This window comes from Oryzias latipes, chromosome 8 (genome assembly GCF_002234675.1).
Source record: "Oryzias latipes chromosome 8, ASM223467v1".
Taxonomy (NCBI): domain Eukaryota; kingdom Metazoa; phylum Chordata; class Actinopteri; order Beloniformes; family Adrianichthyidae; genus Oryzias; species Oryzias latipes.
Window position 1 is genome coordinate 14625282 of NC_019866.2, and position 12763 is coordinate 14638044.

The 12763-nt window shown below is 37.8% G+C and overlaps 2 protein-coding genes across 4 annotated transcripts; one reads left to right on the forward strand and one right to left on the reverse strand.

Moving 5' to 3' along the window:
• Positions 1 to 673: 673 nt before the first annotated feature.
• mrps34 (mitochondrial ribosomal protein S34) lies at positions 674 to 3502 on the reverse strand. Of its 2 annotated transcripts, none has more exons than XM_023957657.1 (4): positions 3393 to 3502; positions 2349 to 2682; positions 1340 to 1382; positions 674 to 1119 (listed from the first exon to the last, which is right to left on the reverse strand). In XM_023957657.1, exons 2-4 carry the CDS (start codon positions 2664 to 2666, stop codon positions 824 to 826), a joined length of 657 nt encoding a protein of 218 aa, XP_023813425.1. In that variant the 5' UTR covers positions 2667 to 2682; positions 3393 to 3502; the 3' UTR covers positions 674 to 823. The 2 variants fall into 2 exon arrangements, with proteins under 2 accessions (XP_023813425.1, XP_023813424.1); XM_023957656.1 differs by having other exon boundaries at positions 2349 to 2694; positions 3393 to 3500.
• A 1096-nt stretch (positions 3503 to 4598) lies between these two features.
• Positions 4599 to 11588, forward strand: LOC101158278 (SPRY domain-containing SOCS box protein 3). 2 transcript variants are annotated; one of them, XM_004071525.4, is made up of 7 exons: positions 4599 to 4816; positions 6384 to 6593; positions 7497 to 7677; positions 9370 to 9557; positions 9711 to 9813; positions 9889 to 10014; positions 10094 to 11588. In XM_004071525.4, the coding sequence occupies exons 2-7, from the start codon at positions 6468 to 6470 to the stop codon at positions 10483 to 10485; spliced, it is 1116 nt and encodes a 371-aa protein (XP_004071573.1). In that variant the 5' UTR covers positions 4599 to 4816; positions 6384 to 6467; the 3' UTR covers positions 10486 to 11588. The 2 variants fall into 2 exon arrangements, with proteins under 2 accessions (XP_004071573.1, XP_020561056.1); XM_020705397.2 differs by having other exon boundaries at positions 4599 to 4815; positions 6381 to 6593.
• Positions 11589 to 12763: the final 1175 nt, after the last annotated feature.

The window sequence follows — 12763 nt, forward strand, 5'->3', positions numbered from 1 at the left end:
GATCCCTTTTGTCAAAGGGTGTATTTTATTTTGAAGGGAAGTAAAATTATGGAAAATTACAATAATTTCATTATTGTAAATATTTAAAAGGTACACAATATAAGTAAGTATAGTGTTTAAGTGGCATAATGGTCACAAAAACAAAGTGTTTTTTTCTAAACAAAGATTGGTTAGTAGGAAACTGTAATATTAGAAATGACCAGAAGAGGGCACTAGTTGGTAGAACATGAAGGTAATGATGTGGGGAGAGCACAAAGAAGAGTTGATGATTCACTGGAATGTATGTTGAAGAGCAACTGAGGAATAAAACCAAACAGATTGAACCTACAGAGTGTCCCGAATTATATTTTATGTCTGTAAGATAAGTACAGACATGACAGAAACTGGACCAAATAGCTGTTTTACCATTAAAGAGTTGCAAACCATTGTTCTTTCAGGAAAAAGAAGACACATCACAACACATTACTTAATTAACACTCAAGCAAACATATCAAATTATTAAACCATCTACCTTTAATCTGAATATTAAGACGTTGTCTATTTTGGCAAGTTTTCTTTAAAAGCCCAAATACGGACTCACAACAACTTTGTTATTACGGTCCTTAAAATTTTTACTTTTATTTTTTTGTGTATCTTTCCATTTTTGTTTATAAAAGATACCTTATTACAAAACAATTTATTCCCATTTTTTTATTTAGCAAATCAGTCAAATTCAAACACACATACACTCACTATGGCATTACACTCTTGTCCAGGATGGAGCCTAATCTTAAAGCAGCTCAGAAAGAGTTGTGGCCCCCTGAGATTGAAACATCAGTAGCCTTTACACAGCTGTCCCCTCTTTGCTCCGCCTTTCTTTTTCCTGTCTGCGAAAATAGTCTTTGTTGAGCACCACGTCTCTCTGCAGAGGCAGTGCCGGCTCATCTAGGACTGTGCTGCCTCCTGTTTTACGATGGGCCAGCATCATGGCCCGGAGTAGAGGAGGGTAGGGGACGTGGCGCACAGGTGGTTCAGGGAGGGGCTCAAAGTCCTTAAACTGCTGCTCCATGTGTTTAGGAATCAGTCGCCAGTCATGGTACATCACCTTGTCTACTTCTTTCATCTCGCTCTCTTTTTTCCCTGAAAAAAAAAAAAGATTATTAATAATATTTGCTGTACATTTCCAGAAATGTAAAAGCCGACATTGTTTCCTTTTAATTTGTTATTGTTGATACTAGCATACATCAGTATTCTTTTATTAAAAAATTCAATACCATAAATAAAGCATATGTTTAGTAATATATTAAAAAAATATGCCATAAACACTAAAGAATTCTTATTTTATACAGTCTTTTCTTACCTTTATATGTGAGGACTCCCCATGCTTTGCCATGATCCATGTTCTGGAAAAAACAGGTAATGAATATTTAACATTTATTCACCATTTAAAGCCCCACTCTGATAATCTTTTGATCTGTTTTCAAAGCGCTTTTAGCCTAAATAAAAAAAACTGTGATTTTCTAGAATATAGTTCTACGGAGCAGCACTGATTTATTAGAAACTTGCCATTGAGTTGTGGGCCCGATCTTTGGCGCAGAGCAAGCCTGCCCCCACATACCGACTATTGTTTATATGCTTTTCCATTGGCTTACAGCCCTCACAGCTCCAACTTCATATTACCGGCAGCGTATTTTCTACGTCACAAATGAGCTAATTTTCAAACAGAGTTTTTTGGCTGCTTCTGATTCACAATAATTTGATTTAAGAAATACTCAGAAATGCAATTTTGAGCTTAAATTTCTTTATACATGTCCTTCATTATCAGAAAATCCCACAAGCACATGTCTTCGAGTTGCTCATCCAAGTGGCTTCATCAGTCCTAGGAAGTTTCAAGGAAGAAGATTTTAAGTCCAGTTTCTATTACTCACATTCATAAAACGTTACCTGGATGGATGAGAACGTTCAGTGACAAGAACATGTTACAAACCCCAAAAATCGGATTTTTAACTGTTATTGTTCTTCAATAGAGAAGTGACCAACACAAATAGTAATACACAAAAACTGCTTGAATAAAACAAAAAAGGATTTCTGTTTTACAAAGAAACAGAGAGAATCCACCAAAGCTAAAATAAAAACGGTTCTTCAAAATGTGCGATTTGTGTTATTTATACAAGCTATAATGAAAAACTAAACAAAAACGTCCCCCTTTAAAATAATACTTAGTCAAAATAAACTTTATCGAACTACATCTGAAACAGTAACATTATAATTATATGTAGTAGTAGTGGAACAGAGTCAATGACTGCAGTGTCTACTTAAAGAAAGGCTTCATTTTGACCAAACAATCACGTGATAAACATCTATCATACCTCAGCTGTGTAGTCCACCTTGACCTTGGTAATCTGCCAGAAGCTGGGCTCGTTGTGATCCTCCAGCCAGGACTTGCGAGTGAACATGCGGCCCACTCCGAACAGTCTCATGCCTGCCAACAGGGAGAACAGTCGGCTCTCCCGCCGGACGTCCTGCCAGGCCAACACGGGCAGCATCTTCCCCGTGAGAGGTCTCCTCATCGTCTCATGGTCCAGGGCGTACTTCTGGGACTCCCGCGGTCGTGACTTCAGCTCTCGGTACGCTCGGATCTTCCGAGCCATCTCTGCTATCAGACGCAGCCTCTTCTTCTTCGCCATGTTACACAGCGTCCCACTAAAAGGATACCTGTAAGTTTGTATGCGTTTACCACAAAAGTGGTGACTGGCATGCCCCCCCCCCCCTAATTGAACATTTGCAGAGTGTAATACAAAAAGAAAAATCAACATTTATAAAAATACAATATAAGAATACAACACAGTTCTACATACAGAATAACATTGTTTTAACCTTATGAAAATCTCAACTACTAAGAACACATTTTTTAATTAAATACATTTTTAAAAACAAACTTGTGTTCAATAATAACCAAATAAAGCAATCACAGAAGGAAATAAGTAAATAAAAATAGAAAAAAAAAGAAATAACAGAGAAAAAACAATAGAAATGCAAGACTTAACTTATCACTAATCCAAAAGATTTACACTGACACAGACGTTAATCGTTTTTTGAGCCTTGGTTATTTTTTGAAGCATAATAAATTAGTCTTAAATATTGCTGCATTTCCAGTTTCAGTACGAAGAATGTAGTTTTTATATTTTCAAATTTACCAGAATAAATGAGAGCATGTTTCAGGTACACAAACTTCTGCTGCCAAAGAAAAAATATCTAACAGCAGCAGGAGCAGCTAGCGAGTTGCACAAACGCGATGCTTCATGACCGCAAAAACAATTCCGCAATCTCAGCGTTATTCAAAACTAACTGCTAAGAACCCAATGGGAGAAAAAAATACACTGTGATGTCTGAAAATGTTGTCATTAATTTACCTGCAAAGGTGTTGACAGTAGAGCGTTTGTTTGACCTCAGACCGGCACACGACTCACTTCTTGCTAGCTGTCCGTACAAAACTAGATCCGTCCGTGTAAATCGAATGACAACTTTAGTTCCGCAGGAAGAAAAGAACAATAATAAACGGAGGACTCGTGTGATTTTACGTATGTATATTTCTATATCTACTTACTACTGAATATAAAATACCCCAGCAATTAAAGTTAATAAAAGAACAAGATAACAATTGACCCCCCCCCCATATCTTAAATATCAAAATGTCAGGTTAAGGGGTTCGATAAATGTTATCGCACATCCAATCGCACATCCAAGAATTTCAAATAGCTAAATTGTTGCTATTGTTGTTGTTAAATAAGACAAACAGGCAGACTCAAAAGCTCAAACTTCGCATAGTTGCAGGACTTCTTACAAATAAAAAAAAATTATTACAAAGAATTTAGAAGTTTTAGAGCTCTTTGACATGTAATTTCAATTATTTAGAAAAGCCCAACAATAAGTCAATAGTAAGTCAATAATAATAATAATAATAATAATAATAATAATAATAATAATAATAATAATAATAATAATAATAATAATAATTCAATGATAATAATAAATTATAACAATATAAAATAACAATAAGTCAATGATAATAAATAATAATAATAAATCAATAATAAGTCAACAATAAGTCCAAAGGTTAACAACAGATTTACCCTAAAAGACAGAGAGAGAGAGAGAGATGAAGAGTGATTTAGAGAATTAGAGATAGAGTGATCAATTTGGTGTTACACAGATGGTATGGGGCCGGGTTTCAAGCGAACAGTCTGGCCAGTCTTATCAAAATGTGTTTCCACAAAATGTTTTGAACATAGCCAGACTATTGCTAGTCGACGGCAAATTATACGTACATCATGCAGCATGTTGATAATAGCCCTGCAGCCTCATGCATGTCAACATGTGTACTATTAAAAAAAAAACATGTGTACTATTAATGAAGCCCCTGCAGCTTTAAAAGAAAAAAATATGGTACTTACCTGTCAAATGTTATGCCTTTCTCCTTCGTGGACTCATTTCTCCGATTTTGGCAGTTGAAACCCGCAACAATGAACTGGCATTTTGCAAAAAAATGTGTTCAAATGCATGCAGTGCAGCAGTGACTTCACCTCACCAAGATGGCGGTGCTCTCCTCCCATGAGGAACCACGTGATGTCTCCTCTAGCGATATAACTCATTGCTCCTACCATTCCTGTCACTGTTTACGGTCACACACTCCTAGTGGAAAGTAGGTCATGGGAAAACAAACCGACGCTTCCCGCTTAACTAGTTGTCTGTTGTAATTATTCGGAAGTCCGCGGAGTCGGTACAGCTTTGTTTTTGGGTCAAATGAACGTGATGCTGGAGAACTAAAGCAAAAAAGGTAACACGACCCCCGTATTTTGTGAACACACACACACACACAGCTAGCTAAGCTTCTTTTTCAAAAACGTTCACATTTGCATCACCAACACAACAATACTTCCATTATAAGTCGCAAAAAGCGTTAATTTGTTTTAAATATTAAATAATGCAAATTAACCCTCTTTGCCGCCGTGATGTTAACAAATATCAATTGTATGCATGCGTGGCTCACTGTATTTGGGGTTAGCTGCTCCTGTTAGCTTGCCTATGTAGCCAACTAAAGCTAGCTAGCAAAACATAACCGCGCATCGATGAGATGTTTTGTTTTGCTGCAACCACGATTTATCTGTTATATTTTAACCAAGAAAATAATTTAGTTGCATTATTATATATATTTTAAAACCTGGGTAGCTATGTGCTACTAATTCTGCAAAAACATACGTATTTTTTAATTGGTTGCTGGTTCCTAAACTATAAAAGAATCCTAACTTGAAACTAGGCTAAACATTTCCAAGTATTTTCCCAACATTTGTCAGTAAAGACAGTGGCGAGCAAAATGTGACTCAAATAAATTTGTGCTAATACGTGTTTTAGTTGATCTCACTGTACTTTGTTTGCTGGTTTTGACATTAAAGTAGCGAATGCAGGGGAAAGTGTGCCAAAAAGAAAAAGCGGATATTGTGAAATCTATATATATTTAAGCAGACACATTGAGTTCAAGCTAAAACTAGGACAACACGGAAAAAAACCCTGCAAGAGTTGGCCCAATTTTGTCCTAAACGTTTTACAATATAGAATATAACTTAAGGGTGCCTGATTAGTTTATTAAATCAGTAAGATTCCACTTAATCCAAATCTACTTAAGGAAGCAGGACTGCTTCTCTGGTGAACTGGAAGTAAACTGCTCTACGTCTTCATGTTATTCTTTAAAATGAACAAATATGCTGCAAATTGAATAACTAAAATCCGAGGCTTAAAGACCCACTCCATGAAAATTATGTTCTTGGTGTTTTTGACATATTCTTGTGGCATTTACCTGATGATGGAGAACATATACAAAGAAAAATTATCTCAAAATTGTATTTGGAAGTATTTTCTTCATTCAAATTGTATTGAATCAGGAGCAGACAAACAGTGCTTAGGAAGAAGCTTGTAGCAGTGACATAGATGCTACAGCGGCGGGCCACGAGCTGCCTGCTCTGCTCCATTCTGATCCATCCACTTGTAGACCAAACTGTACGGCTTCAATATTGCTCTCTGTTTTTGCGAAACCAGTAATGTCAGGTTGGGGGTGTTGGGGGCTGTAAGCTGGTGGGAGAACGTGTAAATAGATGGATAATTGGAGGAAGGACAGGCCTACCCCGCTTACAATTCAGAGGGGAACTACTAACAGTACAGGTGTCTTAATTTATGGCTTAAAACGGCTTAATCATAAATAAAAGACCACTTGGAACGCTTTTGCAAAGCACAAAAGATAATCGGAGTGGGAGTTTAAATTGTTCAGTGCTTTCAATTTTTTTAAAGTTGAGATAAAAAACAAAAACTAAAGTTGTTGCTATAAGTGCAATACTGTATTTGTCTTTCAGCGGCTGGGCTTATGCATGCCAGTCACTTGGACCACACTGTGACTGTACGGTAACTTCCCCGGCTTGTGAAACTGCTTTGCTGCCATGTCGAGGCGGAACAGGAACAGCCGTGCATGGCGATACGTTTGGGGTGGGATACGGCGGGACGCCGATGCCCGGGCTTTAGTCCTGGCCTCAGAAACCGAGGACTGGAATTATGAACGCTTTGAGGTAAACATACATTTATTTAACAATCAGCTTTGTTTCGATTTCACTAATGACTGAGAAGCATACTGTAGCAGCAGTAAAACAACATTTAGCATTTAGACTTTAACTGGGTGACATTAAATTATTAGCAAACCTAAGTGGTTGGTAAGTAAAGAGATCATTTTGGAAGTGGAGTGACATTTTGTCAACAGCACTGGAACAAATGTGCCACAGGCTTCTTGTCTCTTGTTTTTTGCTTCTCTTGGAACAGTGAACACTTGTTTATGTGACTGCTGCAGGCATTTAATAAAAGCTTCTGCTGTTTATTGCTTTAAGTTATTTTTTTTCCACTCAGGAAAAAAACAACAATAAACAATGGTGTGATTTATTTTCAGCACGACACTTTACTTGCCCCTAAGCTGTTTTTGTCTTGGCTAAAAAGGGTAAATGAGGGCATATCAGGTCTTAAATTGTTTTATTTTTTTATAAAACAGCCTTTTTTTAGTCATTTATCAATATTTTAATTAACAGCTACCACCAGTGGTATAACGGACAAAAGTTGAACTTGAAAACTCCATAAAGAGGTCTGCAGATCCCAAGTACATTTGTGCACACTTATGCCTTCAGCACTTTAATTTTTAATGGTAACACTACTAAAAGTATGCATAAATACTGTTTTCCATGTAACCGTTGTAATAGTAAAAAGTTGTCAAACTTTTTTTATATTTGGTTCAAAATTATGGAGGAATTAATCCTAGATGTTAAATTGGGAAAACTGCTGTTTTTAATTGATCCTGTGAAGGATTTACTTAACATATAAAATGATCCTGAATCATTAGGACACCAAATAGTATTTCATTTTTACACCTCGATGTATTGTGAACTCTCCATATGAAACATAAAAATGGTCTTTGGTTTGTGTCCCAGTACAGTGATTCCGATTCGGAGGCTGAGTTCTCACCTGTGATGCGTCTACCCGTTCCCAGTGCTGTGCCTGTCACAGGGGAGTCCTATTGTGGCTGTGATTCCCAGGCAGACAGCAGTTATAACCCTCGCCTCCGAGGGTTTCACCAAGTCAAGGACTGCCACTGCGGAGAAGACGACCAAGGTACAACGCTCGTGGTTTTTTGTTTTAAATGAAATTGTAGGGGTTAGAGCTGGACGATATAGCCAAAAAAAATTCTCAGATTTTTTTGATTCCAAATTTAGTTTTTGATTTTAATTGATTTTTCCCCCCCTCCTTTTACTTTCTTTAACAAAAACTATTTTATCTTATTATTTATCTAATTTATCCTTGCCCTCTGGATTTGGCGTTTTCACACTGTCTATGAAATCTATAAAAAATATATTTTTTATATATTTATCTATTCATTGCTGAAAAACGCCCTGATGAGAGGCGGGGTTTCAGTCAGTCACCTGTATTGTGAATCAACTGTAAAGTCAAATTCTAACCTGCTGAGAAAAAAGGACCGATTTTCTAAATGGGGAGCAGATTGACAGGAAAAGCTCTTTCCCCCCCCCTCATTTTGCCTCCTGGTGATTCATTTTTCCATAATATCATGGAAAAAGCATCCTAACATTCTAATGTTTTGGACTCTTGTCATGATGACAGTAAAGATGACTCTGTAATGTTACGAAGGCACTTCAAATAATAAAGCTCCATACAGAGTGCCTCTTATTATATTTATAGATATTTCATAAATGTTCTATAAACTGATTATGTTATATTTATCTGCCACGTTTTAAAGTCTGCTCTGTGAAAATATAGTCTGACTTTAAACCGGTTTGTGATCACATGTAAGGCGACACACTGAACAGCTTGTTAGCATAGCATCATAGCATCGTGGCATCAGTGTCTAACGACACCGCTGTCGCCAAATCAACCCTTTTTATAAAACTTTCTGTTGCTACTGTAGGTCCAACAGGTTTATCCTCATGTTCTTTCTGGAACCCGGTAAAAACTGTCACATGTTCAGCCAAAACACGACACCGAGCCAATTAGCAGAAGTTACGGTTGGTGGGGGGGCACTTCTCGCGCCGCATGCATTTGTTGTTTTTCTTTTTTTTTTAAATGTATTTAATTTATTCGGATTAATCAATGAATCGATTTATATTCCTACAATCCAACCAGATCTATCTGTCTGATGCAAGTCAATAGAATTGAATCCAACTATATCATTATAAAATCACTTCAAAATGAAATCAATCAAATATACTGATACTGGAAAATACCATTTGCATTGAGACACAGTAGGTTTATTTTTCCTATAATGTAAAAACGACTAAGTTCCTACACAGCGGACAACACGCATGTGAGGGCAACAAAAAATGATCAATCCATCATTCCAGTTCACTTTGAATTCTGCAGACATGTGACCATACACTGTGGTTTGCTTGGACACATGTTTAATTTACGCTTGATTATCTTGCAAGAAAATCTGAGAATCTTCACCTGGACTGTTCAGTAGCCAGGTATTTATCTCTGAGTCCCACTGCTCAAATTTTTGGCTTAAGATGTCCTGGATTGATTTTAGGTCAATGAGTCGGATTGTTCAAAATAAACCGATATCGACTATGACTTATATAAGAAACCACAAAATATGATATGAATCAAATTATTGTCAAATGATTCGTTACACCGCTATCAAATAGGTTGTGTAGAAACAGTGCTTATTTACAGGTTTAGCTTTAAACCAGTTGCACATAAAACAATCTCTATTTTCTGCGTAAATTGTTCTCCAAACCTTAAAGCAGCGATTATTCTGTCTGACAGTATGGTTTGTATCCTTGTGTTCTCCAGACTTTGACTGGGCTTGGGACGCCACCAGTCGATCAACAGCAACATTACTGAGCTGTGATAACCGCAAAGTCAACTTCCACTCCGAATACAGCTGTGGGACAGCGGCCATCCGGGGTTCAAAGGAGCTGGCTGAGGGGCAGCACTTCTGGGAAATAAAGATGACGTCCCCAGTTTACGGAACAGACATGGTAAACCTCTCATCCCTGTTGCTATACGTCTATTGGCTCTTTTTTTGACTCAGACGTGATGCAGTATGTGCACCTTTATACCTGTCAAGACAATTAAATGTTTTGGTTCTTTTGAAGACAAATATACTAAAGAGAGAATGTCTCTCTGCACAGATGGTTGGGATTGGAACATCTGAAGTCAACCTGGACAAATACAGACACACATTCTGTAGCTTGCTGGGAAAAGATGCAGACAGTTGGGGTCTTTCTTATACTGGTAAGGTCAAGGTGTCACAGTAAGTTTTAGAAATTCAAACAGAAAAGGACGTGCCGTTGACGGCTGTTTTTCTAGGTCTGCTGCATCATAAAGGCGACAAGATGAACTTCTCCACCCGTTTCGGTCAAGGCTCCATCATTGGGGTTCACTTGGACACCTGGCACGGCACGCTCACGTTTTTCAAGAATCGAAAGTGTATAGGTTGGTGCAAAGTGTGGATAAAGTTCATTCTGTGGAAGAAGAAAAATCAGGTTGAAAGTGAATGCATTTTTTCTTTTAGGTATAGCAGCTACAGAACTACAAAATAAGAGGTTTTATCCGATGGCCTGCTCCACGGCAGCCAAGAGCAGCATGAAGGTCATCCGATCCTGCTCGGCACCCACCTCTTTACTCTACCTGTGCTGTGCTCGTCTTCGTCAGCTAGCGCCAGACTGTATAGATATCTTGGATGTGTTGCCACTGCCGCCAGGTCTTCGTCAGTTGCTCCACAACAAATTGGGTTGGGTACTGAGCCTAAGCAGCGGCTCCACAGAGGAAACCTCCGACGGGCCTGAGCGGCCCTCCAGTTTGCCCGGCCCCTCATCAGGTGGACCGTCCTTCTCTGAGAGTGACTCGGAGGGCTGTACGTCCGACGCCGAGGCCTGTCAGAGGAAAAGATGCCGCTGGACGTGACTCCGTAGCGAACACTACCTCCTCTGGAAACACTGATAGACATCACTGCTGTCCCACAGCAGGTTAAGTGTTGCCTGCGTCCATCAAGCTTTGTTTTAACATCAGTATTCTTCGTGAGTCAAAAAGCAAAACAAGACCGATCAAGCAGAAAAAGTGTCACTGCGGGAAAACCGGAATCATGCCTGCATATTTTTTTTACTGTGAACTTTTCTCATGCCATTTAGACAGATCCACATTTGTCGTATAGTTAGTCTCTTGGTAAAATATGTGAAAATGTGTGATGCTATTTATAAACGTACATGGTTTGCAGTCATTCCTGAACAAGGGTCAAGGACTTGCAGGAGTGTTACCTACTACATTGTAACACTGTTATCAAAGGCTAATATGGCAAACTTGCAGCAGCGGGTTCTTATTTTCTGTATGCAAATATGTGTTGTTCTAAACTCTATCAGTGTATGACCAAAATCATCTTTCACCGGGGTCTACGAAATTCTGATTGGTCGTGGAAGTTTGTAACAATTGACTCTGAAACGTTAACTGTTAGAAGAGCTTTCAGGACTCAGCAAGCTAACGCTTCCTTTTGTTTCTGTCAGATTAGCATTTCTGATGAAGCTTCTCTTGTCTGCATCCCCCATCTTTGTTTAGTAGCTATTTTAATTCATGCAGCCATGGCATGCGGTCATTCTAGAGTCACTTTTTTTGTTGCTGTTGCAATGTTTTATATACTTTCTTATTTTAAAGTGATTTTTCTATGCCAATAATTTTACCGTTAATCTCTTTTGTACTAATTTGTTTATGCATTTTTGTTGTTTTTTCTCATGGTGCGGTCACATTGTTTTTAGTTTTTCACAAAGGATATCCTTTTTTGTTGTTGCAGTAGTTGTTAAACAGCACATTTGTATAAATTGACTTTGATTTCACTCCGTCGTTTCGCATTATGCCGTTTTTGTTGTTAAGTGTTTTGACAAAATGTGGCTTTATGGCTGCAATATTTGTGAACTGGACTTTTCCAGATTTGTGTTTTATAACTTTCAAAAATGTGCTTTAATATTCATGTAAGTCACAATTCTGTAAAACCCATCAATAAATCTCCTGATATCCAATTGTTTTTTTTAATTTTTAAAAAAAACAAATGTAATTTACCTGAGTGATTCAAATGGTTTAAGGACATTTAAATGAGTTTCAGTATTTCAGTTTGTTCTTGTTTTGTGTCAAAAAGAAACATTAAATGAGATTCCAGTGGACAGAGAAGCAATACTTAAAAATATATCTTTTAAGAAGTAAAATAAAAAAAAAGAACAGAAATAAGTAGGTAGCGGTAATACAAAAGGAATGTGTTTAAAAGGAGGAGAAAGTGACAAAAATAAATATGAGGGAAAATTGGTGTTCAACTAGCCCTTGCGCTATCCTAGGCACTTTTATATTGGGAGTGGGGTCATCTAGACCCACTAGACAGTGCGCTGAACCTTTTTTCTTCAATGATTTGTGATCTTCACTGGTGTCCATGGATTACATTAATTCTTTCCCCCTTTTTCCACCTTTGTCGTGGTAGGAATAACACGTCAATGTGAGGGTGGGGTCATCTAAGATAGCACAAGGGTTTTAAACAGACCTGTTTCAGGCACCTATTTGTAAGGAGAGGGAGGTGTGGGAACCCGGACCTGGTTTTTCTTGCCCCTGCTCCATCAAAGATGCAACCTTCAACCCTGCAGTATATTTTAAAAACCACTAGGGGGAGCTCTGACCCTTTTTTGTTTTACATCAGGGGTGTCCAAACGTTTTGCAAAGGACCAGATTTTGAGGTGAAAATGTGTGAGGGCCAACCACTTGGCAGTTTTTTTTATTGAACCCTAAACATAAAATTAAATGCAAGTAATTTAATGAAAGTTGTGATGCAATGGAATACTTTTCATTTCTTCACATAAAACAGAAACACATCTAAAGGCCAGATGACCAGAAATAAAATAAAAATGAAAGGTTATATATTATGTATGGTTAAATGCTCACCGTAAACAAAGAATTCACTTGTTCAGATGTAAAAACCACTGTGGTTTTAATCACAGAAACAAATAATCTGTTTTTCTCATTTGGCCCTTTAGGCTCTGAAGATCAAGTAGCCACAGGTTGTTGCCACAGGTTTACAATGGCTTATTTAGCCAACCACTATCGAGAAATCGTACACAGCTTGTAGAAAGTCCTTTGGTTCAAAAATAAGTGATTTTATAACAAGAGCCAGTGGACTGTTGGAAACCAGAATGAGCGCCGTTTTTGGCCCACA